Source organism: Bufo gargarizans, chromosome 7, assembly GCF_014858855.1.
Source record: "Bufo gargarizans isolate SCDJY-AF-19 chromosome 7, ASM1485885v1, whole genome shotgun sequence".
In the NCBI taxonomy this organism is placed as follows: Eukaryota; Metazoa; Chordata; class Amphibia; order Anura; family Bufonidae; genus Bufo; species Bufo gargarizans.
This window is the reverse complement of record NC_058086.1, coordinates 146512410-146529257: the sequence shown is the minus strand read 5'-3', so window position 1 is coordinate 146529257 and position 16848 is coordinate 146512410. Positions and strand designations below refer to the sequence as shown.

At 41.8% G+C, this 16848-nt stretch overlaps 1 protein-coding gene across 4 annotated transcripts in view; it reads left to right on the top strand.

Moving 5' to 3' along the window:
• Positions 1-16848, top strand: part of AGL (amylo-alpha-1, 6-glucosidase, 4-alpha-glucanotransferase) — a 145908-nt gene that overhangs the window by 100268 nt on the left and 28792 nt on the right. For all 4 annotated transcript variants that reach the window (XM_044302500.1, XM_044302497.1, XM_044302498.1 and 1 more), the window contains exons 14-22: positions 1140-1303; positions 5695-5796; positions 6937-7092; positions 7227-7377; positions 8805-8929; positions 9339-9451; positions 11905-12039; positions 14263-14393; positions 16413-16549. In XM_044302500.1, the coding sequence (XP_044158435.1) occupies positions 1140-1303; positions 5695-5796; positions 6937-7092; positions 7227-7377; positions 8805-8929; positions 9339-9451; positions 11905-12039; positions 14263-14393; positions 16413-16549 (1214 nt within the window). The remainder of the gene's footprint in view (positions 1-1139; positions 1304-5694; positions 5797-6936; positions 7093-7226; positions 7378-8804; positions 8930-9338; positions 9452-11904; positions 12040-14262; positions 14394-16412; positions 16550-16848) is intronic.

Here is a 16848-nt window from a genome sequence, read left to right as displayed (position 1 = left end):
TCTACGATGCTGCTATTTTATTCACTGTGGAGTTTTCCATACACAGCTCCACTGCAGAAAGTCCGTAGTGTACACCTCCGACTTGGTTGGACCTGTAAAGGAAAGATGACTCACCCGCTTCCCAGCGCCAGCTCCCCACTTCTTCTCCAGGCCTGTGATGCTGTGCAGCGCTCCCTCAATGTCAACCGGAGACTGGATCCCCTTGTGTCATGTGACAGTTTGTTGTGACCTAAAGGAAGCTGGTCACTGGTTCAGCCAGTGATTGGCTGCAGCTGGCGTCAAAACGGATGTTGATATTGAGGGTGCCCAGCAGAACATCGCAGGCCGGGAGGAGAAGGAGTGGGGAGCCACCGCCAGGAAGCAGATAAGTCCTCTTTCCTTTACAGGTCTAGCCAAGGGGGAGAGGGGGGGAGACACCAAACAAAACATATTTTTTTTTACCACTAGTCTGTTTTTTTTTTTTTTTTTTTTTTTTTTTATAGAAACAATAAGGTAACTAACTGCATGATCAGCAGTTTCCTAATTTACTTTTAATTCATGGAATCAGCTCCACAAAAGAGCAGTTCAGCCTCTGGAAGCTGCCATTTCTCTCACTATACATTAACAGTGAAAACACAACTTTTATTATATTCAGGATAAAACATACATAAAATATGTGGGAGACCTATGTTTAACTAGTCCTGTTACTGCCCATTGGTATTATACCGTATAATGGAAGCCACAATGAGATCCGTGGGGGCATACAGTGGGCTCTGTCGTGGTCTTATTGCATTGGATGCTCCAAACCGAAAACATAGCCCTGCTTTTACTCCCTGTCATCAGGCTGTATCTTTGGATTTACCAGTTGTAAATCCTTGCGGAAATTCAATGTCGGCATGGGGGGTTCCTCCCACTGCTAACTGTAGGGATTAAGGTTTATACATATAATATACTTCCTACAAATATGTGCTATACTATAGAAATGAGGTTTGCATATGATGTTCTATATAATCACCACAATACATCATCATGATTTCAGTAGATACATTATGGCGTTCAGTCTGGGCGCTCGATCAGGAAGTTGAAGCTATAATAGACACATTGCTATCTGTTTTTCACTCGGTTGGTAAGTGATAAATGACAAGAATCTTTTCCGACAGAGGCCATGAGTGCATACAACAGTCACGAGGAAGGCCGGCTGGTGTATCGCTATGGCGGTGAACCGGTGGGATCCTTTGTGCAGCCTTCCCTCAGACCACTGGTCCCTGGAATTGCCCATGCCATGTTTATGGACGTCACACATGACAATGAGAGTCCCATTACAGTAAGAATTTTTATTTATTTACCGAGACTTTGGGGTTAAATCATCTGAAGGGCTTCTGACTATATTATGTCACTAGTGTGTATGGATGTTATTATAATGAAAACTTGTATAACAGGAGAAAATTGTCCATTGGGCCATGCCTTGTATTCACCGGGCGGGGAGGCTCTGTTTCTATTGTTTTCTGATCTCAAACAACCTCTTTTGAAAAACACTGTCAGATACCTGCAGGTAACCTGCTGCACCTCAATAAAGTATACAGTGAAACAGCAAGTGGAACTACAAATTTCTAGGATTTTTCAAACTGATATTTGTCCTTGTTAATTTTATGGTGAAACGTGTGTCTTTAAAGGGCCTCTGTCAGCAGATTTGTATCTATGGCACTGGCTGACCTGTTACATGTGCACTTGGCAGCTGAAGGCATCTCTTTTAGTCCCATGTTCATATGTGCCTGCATTGCTGAGAAAATTATTTTTTTATGTAAAGAAATGAGCTTTTAGGAGCAACGGGGGTGTTGTTGTTACACCTAGAGGCTCTGCTCTCTCTGCAACTGCAGTGCCCCATGCCCCCAGTGAAAATGTGCCCCATCAAAGTGCAGAGGACACGGCAGGTGCAGAGAGAGCAGAGCCTCTAGGAGTAATGGCAACGCCCCCATTGCTCCTAGAGGCTAATTTGCATATATTAAAACATAATTTTTCTCAGCAATGTAGGCACATATGAACATGGGACCAACACAGATGTCTTCAGCTGTCAAGCGCACATGTAAGGCTCCTTTCACACCTGCGTTCAGGTGTCCGCTTGTGAGCTCCGTTTGAAGGGGCTCTCGAGCGGCCCTGAACGCAGCCGTCTGGCCCTAATGCATTCTCAGTGGAGGCGGATCCACTGAGTATGCATCCGCCTGCCAGCGCTCAGCCTCCGCTCCGCTCAGTGAGCGGACACCTGAACGCTGCAAGCAGCGTTCGGGTGTCCGCCTGGCCGTGAGGAGGCGAGCGGATCCGTTCCGACTTACAATTAAGTCAATGGGGACCGATCCGCTTGAAGATGACACCATATGGCTCAATCTTCAAGCGGATCCGTCCCCCATTGACTTTCAATGTAAAGTCGGAACGGATCCGCTCAGGCTACTTTCACACTTAGAAAATTTTTCTAAGTTTAATGCAGACGGATCCGTTCTGAACGGAGCCTCCGTCTGCATTAATATGAGCGGATCCGTTCAGAACGGATCCGATCGAACGCAGGTGTGAAAGTAGCCTAACAAGTCAGCCAGTGTCATAGGTACAGATCTGCTGACAGAGGGCCTTTAAACATGTGACCTGTTAATGCCATGCAGTCAAAATCCTCAAAGTGCTGGTAACTACACCCTATGAGGAGACATGGTTGGGAGTATTAACTCTATGACAGATGTGGATTAGCCATCCAGTAGACCCCGCACCGATGTGCTTTTATTGTGGCGAGAACAGTCTTGAGCCGCTATGTGTGCTCCTGCCTGTCCTTTCCTCACTGCGGCTTCTGTTGTAGAACACAGAGGGGATCATTTTCAGAAATACGCCTATATCCCAAAAACACCTACTTTACCCCGCTCGCGCTAGGTCTAAAAATAAGGGGCGTTGCTTGGGAAGGGTACTGGCAGACCCGTCTCATTCATCATCTCTGCTTTAGCCGTAGAAAATGGTCTAAATTTAAGCCAGCAAGGAAGCTGGCTTACATTTATACTGGCGCTGGATATGCCGAAGTTATGTAGAGGCCGGCACCTCTACATAACTTTGGCGGATCCATCGCCAGCTAAAGGGCTTATCAGGACCGACGTCTGAAACGCTCTAATAATGACCCCCAGAATCCCTACATGCTTACAATGTACTGATCCTGTATACGCTGCAGAGAACAGGCCCCAACTTCAGGGGCTGGTTTTGATAGGAAAAGGAGAATAAAATCAGTAAATAAAATATATTTCAAAAATTATTTTTAGGGGATTGGGAATAGTTTCAAAGAAAAAAGTTTGAATATTTAGATACACTTTAAGCATTCTTGGCAGAAAATAATTCCGTGCCATTAATTGGCACTGTATTGTGTATGGACGATAACCAAGAGCTAAACTAATAATAGTGATGGGGGTAGGTTACCGTTTAACAAAGCAGTCTTTATTATACTAAGGAACGGTGTTCAGTAGTGACACAATACGCTGTTGTTTGGGTATTTAAAGGGAACCTGTCACATTGAACACAATGTCTGAGCTGCAGGCAGCATGTTATAGAGCAGGAGGAGCTGAGCAGATTGATATATAGTTTTGTGTTAAAATATTCAGTTATACATTTAAATTCCTGCTCATTTTGAGCTTTGAAGTCCAGGAGGAGGTCCTATCACTGCTTGACAGCCTTCCCTCTATGACTGTGTATACAGAGAGAGCTGTCAATCACTGATAGGACTGCCTCCTGGACTTCAAAGCTCAGAATGAGCAGAAATTAAAATTAATGAAATACAAGTTATACTGAATCTTTCCTCACACAACTAGATCAGTCTGCTCAGCTCCTCCCGCTCTATAACATATTGTCTGCAGTTCACACATTGTGTTCAATGTGACAGGTTCCCTTTAAAGGGGATCAGTCAGGAACTTCATGCGATTCACACAGACAACATGAATTCCTGACAGACGTCCTGATGACAACCATCGTTTACTCTGCTTGGTCACACTGAGTTTTTAGCTGCAAAACTGTTTGCTCAGCATAGGGGCTGGCCGTTTAAAGCCACGACTGCGCCAAGAAAGGACGTCTCCCTTCTTGGCACAGTGTCCAGATAGATGACGCTGAAAGCCGTGGCAGGTGTCCATTCATGGTTTAACTACATTCAATGCAGCTAAACTTCAAGCCGGTCTATGCCATTCAACGTAAAAAACGTGCAGAGACCACAGAGGTTTCTGCCACGGAATATGCGTCAGATTTTAGTGTCTGCAAAATCTGCTATGTGAACAGCCCGTACCACAGCCAGATCCCCTCTGGGCTCTCTCTGCCCACCTTAGATTGTTTGACAGATCTCTCCTATCGGGAGGGATAGTTATAGAAATGTCTTTTAGTATATGAAAATGGAAATATTAAAAATATTTTAAATGGCATCTATGCTGTGTTAATCTTTTATGCTGTAATTTGCACTTGGTATGATACAATGGGTTGTGCATTATATGGCGGCATTATTTGGGCCTTGTATGATGGTATTATTAAGGTGCTGTATGGTACTACTGTTTAAACAATGAAGATGCAGTTATTTTGTCAAATGTATAAAAATGCAAAAAATTTTTGCAGAGTGTACTGTATGTCCAGCAACTTGGAATACAGTCTGCATTGTAGGGTTATTTGGTTTTGTCTCTTCTCTTCCCTGCAGCTCACTCCTCCTCCTCTCCTGATGGACTTAGCAGAGAATGCTAGTTTAGGAGCAAGTGGAGGAAAAAAAGCCTTTTTGTCTGTTAAATGGGTTATCCAAATTCTAAAAGATCCCTTCCATGCCCGGGCCCCTCATATTCAATCTACTTACCTGCTCCCCGACACACACGTCGCTCCAGATCCCTGCAGGGCCGCCGCTGCATCTCGCCTTCGCGCGGTTCAAAACGTCCAGTGACGGGGTTGAGCAGCCAATAGCAGACTGCAACGGTGACGAGCCAGCCTGCTATTGGATGCTCACCGCCGTCGCCGCATGTTTTAATCCACGCAACGGGAAGATGCAGCGGTGGCCAAACAGGTGCGTATAATGTATGAGGGGGCCTGGGCATTGGATGCTTTTTTAGTTTTTTTTTTTAGAATTTCACATTCGCGTTTTCCTTTCCGCGATTCAGATCCGCCATAGGATCTCAAAACTGGAGGAAAACGCTTCAGTTTTGTCTTCATTCATTGTCAATAGGGACAAAACTGAACCGACTGGAGTGCACCAGAATGCGTTCCGTTTTGTTGCGTGCCTATGACCCACACAAAAGCATTGCAAGCAGCGTTTTTGAGTGCGTCATGGTATACTGATCAAGATGGAGACTGATGGTCGTGTCCGAAAAAAAAACTGATCTGGCACCATTGACTTACATTGTGTTTCATACCGGATCCGTATTTTTGGACACCCATTGACTTACAATGGCGCCAATTGACTTACAAAGGATTTAGTGCCGGATCCGTCATGTTCATTTGGGAGATTAAACAACCGGATCCATTATGAACGGATGCAGACAGTTGTATTATATACCGGATACGTTTTGGTTGAACCCCTGACGGATCCGGCAAAAACGCAGATGTGAAAGTAGCCTAAACCCTTTTAAATGTATTACAAAGTTTCTAATATTCACTTCCATTATTAATCTGCAAGGTTCGACTCTTTAAATGTCTTCTGGCAGTTCACTATGTAACATGCTGATTGTTTTCCAGCATCGATCTGCATATGATTCATTGCCTTCTTCAGCTATTGTGTCTATGGCATGCTGTGCGACTGGGAGTACCAGGGGGTATGATGAACTGGTGCCACACCAGGTAAGATATTACGTTTCAAATCTGTTTAAAAATGGTGTAACTGTATGGAAAAGATGGGAAACATCTGGATTAAATGAGCTCGGTGACTAAACCATCTTATGAGTGCTTCAGCTTCTAGTTCTAGTAACTCCCATTCATTTCAATGGGGAGGGCACAGCGCTTGAGTAAACCCCCCTTATAAGAAAGGGAACCCAGACCTGCTGTATCTAAACTTCCATTCAGGTGCTAGCTGCTGGCTCTTATGACAGGACAAGCACAGGAGCAAATACAAAACAAACGAGAGAGATTTTAGATTTCGATGAGATTAGATTTTTAAAGCTGTATACTTTACCTTCCATTCATATCCACGTCTGGCTTTAGTTAAAAACCATGCTTGGAAGACTGCATGTATGATTTTGTTTTTAAGAGTTTTTTAGGATTTAATTGCCCCAAAATATAAAAATAATCAACATTTCAAGATGCTTTTCATTGAACTCCACTCTGATCCCCTGCCATAGCTCTTCACCTGGTGGCTCCACTATAACAGATAGACTATTAGGCTTACATTTGGATCCGTTAAACTTATTTAAAGAGCATCTGTCGGCAGATTTGTACCTATGACACTGTCTAACCTGTTACATGTGCACTTTTCAGCTAAAGGCATCTGTATTAGTCCCATGTTAATATGTGCCTGCATTGCTGAGAAAAATTATGTTTTATGTGCAAATGAGCCTCTAGGAGCAACTGGGGCGTTACCATTACACCTCAAGGCTCAGCTCTCTCTGCAACTGCTGCGTCCTCTGCACTTTGATTGATAGAGCCAGGCAGTAAAAATGTCATCATACCAGGCCCTGCCAGTCAAAGTGCAGAGGGAGCCAAAGTTGCAGAGAGAGCAGAGCCTCTAGGTGTAACGACAACACCCCCGTTGCTCCTAGAGGCTCATTTGCATGTATTAAACCATCATTTTTCTTAGCCATGCGGGCACATACGAACATGGGACCAACACAGATGCCTTCAGCTGGCAAGTGCACATGTAACAGGTCAGCCAATGTTATAGGTACAAATCTGCTGACAAATGCCCTTTCATGTTTACAATCTATGTATCTTGAACTTATATGAATGTTAGGTTTAATTACACAATGTTCTACTTACCCCATGCAGATTTCTGTGGTGTCCGAGGAAAGATTTTACACTAAGTGGAACCCCAATGTGGCTGTCCCCAGCACTGGAGAGGTAAATGCCCGTAGCGGAATCATCGCTGGGAAGAAAGCTTTGAATAAACTCCACCAAGAGCTGGCAGCCCGTGGATTCATTCAGGTAACTATCCCATCACGCTTGAACTTTATGTATTTACTGTATTTGATCACTTTTTCCATCATAGACTTGTGTACCATTGTCACCATATCCAGCTATTCTTATTTTAATTTTTTTTGTCCCAATTTTCCTACAAGGTCTATGTGGATCAAGTAGATGAAGATATTGTAGCAGTTACCCGTCATTCTCCCCATACACACCAGTCAGTGGTTTCCGTGTCCAGGACAGCTTTTAGAGATCCTAAAACTTCTTTCTACAGCAAGGAGGTTCCACAGATGTGCATTCCAGGTACAGTCCTATGTGTTGTATACAAGAACACAACTTCTGTAGTGCAGTGGATTTAAAAAAAGACGATTGTGGATTAAAGGGGTATTCCCATCTTCAACATTTACTGAATGTCCATAGGACCTCTATCCTGCCTGGTGAGGCAGCCCCAGTAAATTGAGAGATGGCTGGGCATGCATGGTTCTCCCCATTCACTTCTATAGGCGTTCCAAAAACAGCTGAGCACAGAACTAAAGGAGTATAATACACAGCAGGCGGGACGGGGTTGGAGACCCCTTTTCTGGAGATAGTTAAGGGTCCCAGAATGAATACCTCTTTAATTGAAGAGAGCTTTAAGTTGAAGTTCTGTACAACCATCCTAAATAGGTAAACAATTTTACAACTGTTGTGCAGCCCTAAAAAACTTGTGTAAGGAACCAAAAGCATTTGGAAAAAATTACATATTTAGTATGCGTAGTCCCTGCTCCTTTATCAACCAATACTTCCCAGCATTTCTGATTAGGATGGGATGGAAAGCCTTCTCTCTTCCTGGGTAACTTTCAATGAGTTACCCTTGAGGTGGCCAGGTGGCTAAAAACAGTACCCTATGAGATTATATTAGTGGTGGCTAACCTCTGGCAGTGATGAAACTACAACTCCCAGCATGCACCATTTATTTCTATGGAGTTGTGAGAACAGCCGAGCAAGTTTACATCTTGGGAGTCGTAGTTTTACCACAGCTGGAGTGCCGGAGGTTAGCCATCACAGACCTATATGGATGGAAGGAAGGAAGTCATTGCATGGCTACTTTCTCTCCCACAAAGATTTATAAAGTGGAAAACTCTTCTAGTTTGGAAATAACAGCTGAGCATCTTGGACACTGTTACACGGTCTGTGGAAGGTTCTGTTTTTTTCAGTACTGAGGGTCTATTGTCATGCAAGTGAGTTCTCCTTCCAGAAAAGAAAAGAAAAAGCCGTAGCTAATTTGCATTTCCCAGAGGCGCCTATAAGTCCCCTTTCAGACGAGCGAGTTCCACACTCTGTACTCGCAGCGTGAGTATGCAGCAGCACCCGTTCTGACCTCCCTAGCACTGACGCGGTCGCATAGCATTGTATTGATTTATGATGCTATGTAACCCTTACAGTTCTGGAATGTATTGGATAACACTGGCAGCATTATGTCAGTGTTATCCAATACATTCCAGAACTGTAAGGGTTACGTAGCATCATAAATCACTATAATGCTATGCGACCCCGGCAGTTCTGGGAGGTCAGGATGGGTGCTCTCCCTGACGCACACTGGGAGTCTGATGCGAGAGAGACCTAAGACTCATTACACCTACTAGAAATAGTACCCCTGGATCCCTATTTATTGTCAGTAACCTATAACATATATGGTGTATATATAATAATAATAATTTATAAGCATATTGCTGTTTCTCTCTATGAAGGAAAAATAGAAGAAGTAATCCTAGAAGCCCGGACAGTGGAGCGAAGCGCAGAGCCGTACGAGCAGGATAAGCATTTTATTAATGGCTTGCCACAATACACAGTAGAGATCAGGGAACACATTCAGGTAAGTTGCTGTTTTACTGAAAGGCTCTGCCAAATTCTAGTTTTGCGATGAATATCCAATTAATATCCTTGTGGCACGCTGCAAATGTGTTGTGCATGGAGTAGGGCCTTCACCCCTTTTCTTCAAGTACATCCAAAAACTCCAGCACAATGTGAATTAGAGATGCACTTAGGTCTCATGCACACGACCGTTGTTCTGGTCCACTTCCGAGCCGCAGTTTTTGTGGCTCGGGTGCGGACCCATTCACTTCAATGGGACAGCAAAAGATGCGGACACGTTGCTTCGTGTGAAACGTCACAGACACAGCTGCTTTTGGATAAAGATTTCCTTAAGTGCATCTCTAATTCACATTATGCTGGAGTTTTTTGACGTACTTAACTCAAATAATTAATGTATTTTTAACTTGCAGCTCGAAGATAGTAAAATAGTCAGACAAGCTGGAGTGACAACAAAAGGACCCAATGAGTACGTCCAAGAAATAGACTTTGAGAACTTGACTCCAGGAAGTGTAATTATATTCAGGTATTAATCTACAATTAATGTATCTCTTTCTGATTGCAGTTGCACATTCTCTCCATCAAGTTGTAAAAATAAACACAAATCTATTAAAAAAATATGTAGTTCAGGTCCTGAGTCTGCACCAGCGGCATCTGATCTGATGATCTCATGCTAAAAGGCGCATTTACGTGCGCGGACTAAGCAGGCAGTTATTGAGAAGGGACCAATAGCTGAAGAAGGCAATGAATCATAAGCAGATCGATGCTGGAAAACAATGAGCATGTTAAAAAGTTTTTTACATTTGATACATAGTGGACTGCTAGAAGAAATTTAAAGATTCTAATTTTCATTCCAAATGAAAATGTGTTTTAGTCCTTAACCCCTTGAGGACCCTGGAATTTTCTTCTTGTGCGTTTTCGTTTTTCACTCCCCGCCTTCCCATAATGCTTACTTTTTTATTTTTTTCCATTTACATAGCCTTATGAGTGCTTATTTTTTGCGGGACAAGTTGTACTTTCTAATGGAACCATTTACGGTTGCATACCATATATAAATTCCAAATGGGGTAGAATTGGGAAAAAACGCAATTCTGAAAAAGGTTTTTATTTTTTTACACTGTACACTATGCAGTAAAATTGACCTGTTATCTTCATTCTCCAGGTCAGTACGATTACAACAATACCAAACTTGTATAATTTTTCTTGCGTTTTAATACTGAATTTTTTTTTTTTTTACTTTTGAGGAAAAAAAAATTTATAGCCGTATTCTGACCCCTATGTGTACGGGGCTGTGTGAGGGCTCAGTTTTTGAGAGACAATCTGTTCTTTACAGTGATACTAATTTAAAGTGTGTGTGTGTGTGTGTGTGTGTGTGACTTTTTTGATCACTTTTTATAAAAAAAATGATTGGGTAGTTGAAGTGACAAAAAAATTGCAAATTGGCTGTTTTTATTTTTTTCCCATTATGCCATTTGCCGTATGCCATTAATATTGTTATATTTTAATAGTATGGGCATTTTCGCACGCGGTGATGCCCATGATGTTTATTTTATTTTTTTATTGGTTAAGTATTGTTATTTTGTAAAAAAGGGGAACTTTATTTTTTTTTATATTTCTGAAAAACTTTTTTGTACTTTATTTTTTTGTTTGTTTACTTTTTTTTTTGTCACCTTGGGTGACAATAACTGGCAATCATTCGATTGCCCATAGTGTTCATTGATTGCTCTATAGCCATCATTGAACACTTCATTTGGAATATAACAATACAGTGCTGCCACCTAGTGGCCTGTATTGGTATATTCCTGGAATAGACACCAAAGCCTGCTTGAGGCTTTGGTGTATTGCAGCGATCTCAGTCGGGGAACGCTGTTACCTGACCCGAAGCGCGCGACTTCTGCTTCTGGCATAATCAGATGCTGTGGTCACATTTACCCACGGCATCTGAAGGGGAAAATGTATGCGATCAGCCTTATGGCTGATCGTATACATGTGCCGCGGGTCTCTGCTATTTAAAATGTTTAATGTTTGTGGACCGCACCTCCGCCGTCAGTGGAGATATGAGCTGACTTTACATGCAGCGATCACCTCCACTGTTTTGGGTTGAGTGATGGCTACTGCTATCAGTTGTCCTCATACAGAATCTTTGTTTTTAAGCAGCAGCTTGAGCTGTGTGAACACAGTTTTGGTGATCGGCAGCACATTGAAGCTGGCCATACACCTTATACTTTTGTCAGCCGAACCCTCTGTTCTCAGAAACAAATGTATGTGGGGAGCTTCCAACTCTCCCCTAACTGATGATGTCGGGGGAGACGAGGATTGGGCGAAATGAATATTCTCATCAGATCCTTTTGCTCTCCAGGGAAATTAGCCGGAGCCAGAAATGTCTGACAACAGCTTTCTGCGCTCTCCCTGTAGCATGCACTCGGCCAAACGTGTATGTGGAAGCCGGGAGGGAGACGTAGAGCTATTGAATGTGTATGGGCAGTTTTTCATGGGCAGATTATTGGGAAACAGCATTCATAGTAATGGTAGTTCCCATTAATGGGCCTGACAATTGTGCGGTGTAAACTCTGCAAGTTAAGTTTACTGTAAATAGAGGCACTGTGTACAGCCATAGCACAGACGTCATCAGTATCAGGGGCGTAACTGTAGGGGAAGCGGCTGCTCTGGGGGATTATTTATTTTATTTTATTTGTCTGCAAAGAGTTGAAATTCGAAGTAAAATAATCGCTGAATAATTATTATCACAGAATATTGTAGGGGTAAATTTTATTGTATTTCCTAATAAATTAAAAAAATATTTTAAACTGTTAGATGGTGAGTGCCTGTTTTTAAATTTATATACTGTCTTTATAACTAGATGATTAGGTGAATCATCACAAAGCAGAGCACCTTAACCATACTTTGGATTTGGGTGAGCCACGGTATATTTGTTATATACTGTATTAATTAGCCTCATTAAGTTTGTATTTGATGCAGGGTGAGCTTGGATCCCAGTGCCCAGAAATCTGTGGGCATCTTGCGCAATCATTTGATCCAGTTCCGGCCACATTTCAGTTCAGGCAGTCTGGAAGACGACCAACAATATCCAATCTTGACGGTTCCATTTGAAACGTGAGTATTATACCCAGAATTTATGTTATGCTTTTCTTATGTGTGATTGCTATCTGCCGCTTATCGTATTCTTTCTGTCACTGATTACTATCATACCTACCTATAAGGCTCGGACTACATGCTGACGCATCGCGTGACAGCAAATCTGAGAAGTTGTGTAACCAAAAACATTGCTGCTACTTATCTGCAACTTGCTGTCACCCAGCAATTTTAGAGCAGTGCTTTGTCTGTAAAAACACAGCCAAATGACAGAAAAAGTCACAAGCATGTGGCAGTTGCACTTGACTCCCATGGTCTGTGATGGTAAACTCACATGCGACTTACAATCAGAACTCTGCTGCTGATTTGATTTCCAACTTTCATAGCATGTCACATTGCCACCCCATGGACAGTCATTACTTTTGATGTTGCAATGTGACATTGCGATCTTCACTCTACACATATCACCATGTATCCCCAGCCTATGCATCAGATAAAAGAGCTCAATCCTAATCCAAAACTAAATAAATCAATAAATACCTATAAATTACTACCAGACCGCTTATACATCAATATCAATTTATTACATGATTGCAAAAACATATATAACATACATACTGTAATTAAAAAGTGGTATAAGGGCAGGGTAAAGGCGGCATCATCTGGAGGAAGGACACAGCGGATACAGAGTTCATATATATGTCCATATACACAAAAGCATAAATTCACCAGACCCCCAGACGAAGGTAACGTGCGTCAGGGCTGGCGCCATCCTGGAGGGAGCACAGCATGGGTAACTGTTCTTTGTCCATTTAATTAGTATGTGATATAATTGCACTTGCACTTTATTGTGAATAAATATATGGACATATATATGAACTCTGTATCCGCTGTGTGCTTCCTCCAGATGAGGCCGCCTTTTCCCTGCCCTTATACCCCTTTTTAATTATGTATGTTATATATGTTTTTGCAATCATGTAATAAATTGATATTGATTTATAAGCGGTCTGGTAGTAATTTATAGGTATTTACTTTTTAGTTATACCAAAGGCTTATGTGTGTAGTCCTACTTATGACAGTGACTAGCTAATGAACATAGATTCCTGTAGTTGGGGGCAAAAATACTAAAGAGCTAAAAATCAGCACAGGTCAGACTTCGACTTTAACTAAAGTCAGTTGTCTGAAACAATCAAAACTGTGCAACGTAAACTTTCACCTGATGTCTATGGGCCTGTGTGCTGTTTGTCTTTCTGCGAGAATTAGGTATACGGTTCCCTTAAAGTGGCACTGGACTTTGGAAAACTTTTGATTTTTCATAGCGGCATATCAAAAGTTTTGATTGGTGGGGTCTGAGTACTGAGACCCCGACCAATTGCTAGAACGAGGAGAGAGAAGCCCTTACATGGCACGCTCTCTCCCATCGCTGCAGGAGGCAGAATTGAGATCAGCCCATAGACTTTCTGTTGAGTCCTTCCCGCTTCTGTCTCATGAAGTGAGGAGAGCAAGCGCTTCTCTCTCCTCATTTTAGTGATCGGCAGGGGTCTCAGCGTTCAGACCACCGCCGATCAAAACCTTTGATATGTCGCTATGACATGTCAAGACTATTGGTGTAGTACAGTGCCAAAACGACTTGGTTTAGCAGCGCGCATGTTTTGCATTAAGAAAGTGATCCAGCACATCCAAGATACAATCTGAAGTTTATTGAGGATTCAGACAGTCAGATTTCTAATATGGCATTCCAGCCAGGGTAAACTTCTCTGTGAGCCTGTAAGCAGACTACAGGATGTTGTATCTCAGCTTTATATGGCTTTCAAGCTCTTGAATAAATGTATAATTAGTTTTCATACTTTCTTTACAAGTAGCAAAGAGTCATACTTACTGCCTGCAATTCTCTACATGTCATCTCATATGGTGCCGTGGCTTCGCTGGTTAACGTGCCCGTCTAGTAATGAAAATGTTAAGTTGCTCACAAACGATATATACATTTGCCGCAGTACATGTCTAGGAGGCCTCTGCCTCAGCAAAGTCAGTGAATCGCACACAGCTTATGCTCTGCTTCGCCAGTGTCCTAAATGCTTCTTTTTACGGTCTTTATGTAGACCTCAGCCTTACAAAGACTAGAATTTATGTTCACAATCCATATTGGATATAATCTAGATTAGAATGTCTGTGTAAAATGTAATCCCCAATTTCATGATGTTCTCATCATTTCTAATTATAAATTGTTGATCCCTTTTCCTTTAGGATTGCATCTAAGCTGTCTTTGGCTGACCTGAACCAAGTACTATATCGCTGTGATGCAGAGGAGCAGGAAGATGGGGGTGGTTGTTACAACATACCAAACTGGACCCCTTTAAAATATGCGGGTCTGCAAGGTGAGGTTATTGTACTTTAATCTGTGTACTGGCTATACTTTAGTGTTGGTGGGACAATGTGTATTTTTTTAATAAAAACCAAAAAGAAGTTGAAAATCGAGTTTATTTATCATTGTGTTTTTCATCCTTCTTGATAGGATTGTTTTTGTCATTGCTCAAGTCAATACATTTTTATATAATACACTTTCTATAATATTTATTGCCATTTTACTAAATCTTTAATGTTATTGGATTAACAGGTCTACAATAAACTTAAATTGTGGCTTAAAGCAAAAACGTAATCCCAGCCCCAAATGTTTTCCTGATCTGAATACCACAATGGATACAAACTGTGGCCTAACTGCGTGTTTTCTTTCACAGCCTTTGTTTCTGCACGTACTGTGATAGTCTGTAAGTAAGGGTATATTCACACTTGCGGCAGAGGATTTCACAATTCCGTCGCCAGATCCGGCAATCCGGACGCAAACTGATGCATTTGTCAGACGGATCCAAATACAGATCTGTCTGACAAATGCATTGTAATACCGGATCCGTCTTTCCGGTTGTCATCCGGAAAAACGGATCCGGTATTTATCTTTTTCACATTTTTAAAGGTCTGTGCATTCACAGACCGCAAAACCGGATCCAGAACACTTGGGGGCGGATCCAGCATTAATGCATTTCAATGGAAAATAATTTCAAGTGTTCAGGATTTTTGGCAGGAGAGAAAACTGCAGCATGCTGCGGTATGTTCTCCGGCCAAAAAACGTAAGAGGGACTGAACTGATGCATACTGAATGGAATGCTCTCCATTCAGAATGCATTAGGCTAAAACTGATCTTTTTTTTTTTTGTTTCCCGGTATTGAGCCCCGAGGACGGAACTCAATACCGGAAAACAAAAACGCTAGTGTGAAAGTACCCTAACATTACCTTCTGCCTCATTAAATGAGTTATCCGGTTTCCAACGTTGATGACCTATTTTTAGGATAGGTCAGCAATATCAGATCCGTGGGGATCTTGTTTCATGACACCCCAGCAAATCAGCTGTTTGAAGAGAACACAGTGCTCATATGAACGCTGCATTCCCTTCACTTTATACCTGTTTGCCATCGACATTGCAGCAGCGAGCAGGTATAATTACGGCACCTCCGTGCTAATCATTTGAATGGGACAGAGTGTAAATACAACTGTTCCTTCTCATTAAAGAGATCAGGACGGCGGAGCTGTAATTACAGGTGAAACTTAAAAAATTTGAATATCGTGCAAAGTTCATTTATTTCAGTAATGCAACTTAAGAGGTGAAACTAATATATGAGATAGACTCATTACATGCAGAGCGAGATATTTCAAGCCTTTATTTGTTATAATTTGGATGATTATGGCTTATAGCTTTTAAGGTACCCTTTGCTCAGGGGATATGGATTAATTAGCTGACTAGAGTGTGACACTTTGATTCTAGAATATTGAACCTTTTCACAAAATTCTAATTTTAAGCTGCATTAATGCAATTCCTTTTAATTTGCATTACTGAAATAAATGGACTTTTGCACGATATTCAAATCTTTTGAGTTTCACCTGTATACTGCTAGCCGCTGCAGTGTAGACGGCAGGCAGGTAAACAGTGAAGAGAACATGAGAGCTGCGTTCTCTTCAAACAGCTGATCTGCGGGGATGCTGGGAGTCGGACCGCCGCCGAGCTAATATTGATGACCTATCCTGAGAATGAGCCATCAAAAGGCGAAATCAGACAACCCCTTTGATTTATACCCTGTACATTTAAACTATGCTCCTCTAGGATGCCATGAGTCTGAGCAAGCTGACAGTTATTTCTGAGATTTCACTGCAGAGGGGGATACCTAGGATAATAATATATATATGTAAATGTCGTTCTGTAGAATGCTATAATAAAAGGACAAGTGTACAATTAAAGGGGTAAAATATCAGCTCATTCTGTACTGGCCAGCAATTATGTTGTCTGTATATTACATAGAATGTCTTAATATAGTGCTGCTTTAACAACTATTTCATGTCTTTCCCAGGTTTATTATCTGTCATGGCTGACATGAGACCTAAAAATGATTTGGGACACCCATTTTGTGATAATCTGCGTTCTGGAGATTGGATGATTGATTACATCAGCGATCGCCTTATTGCTCGTGGAGGACCATGTGCAGATGTAAGCAGTAATACAGTATATAGACAGTTAATGTAGCTTTGCAATGTTCTCTCTCATTGAGTGTCTGAATTAATCCACGGATGCAGTCATAACTAATAAAATATTACACATGTTCATGCAATAAGCTGACTTAGATGTCTAATGATGTCATTAAAACTTATTATGAATTTTAAACTGCCCCCTTTGGTAAATATTTCACTAGTACGACAGGTCAGGGGAAGGGCTTGGCTACTGCATATCATGCTCTAGACCCTACTCTAGAAACAAAGCTGAACTTTATGGTGAAGTGGGAAGAAGAA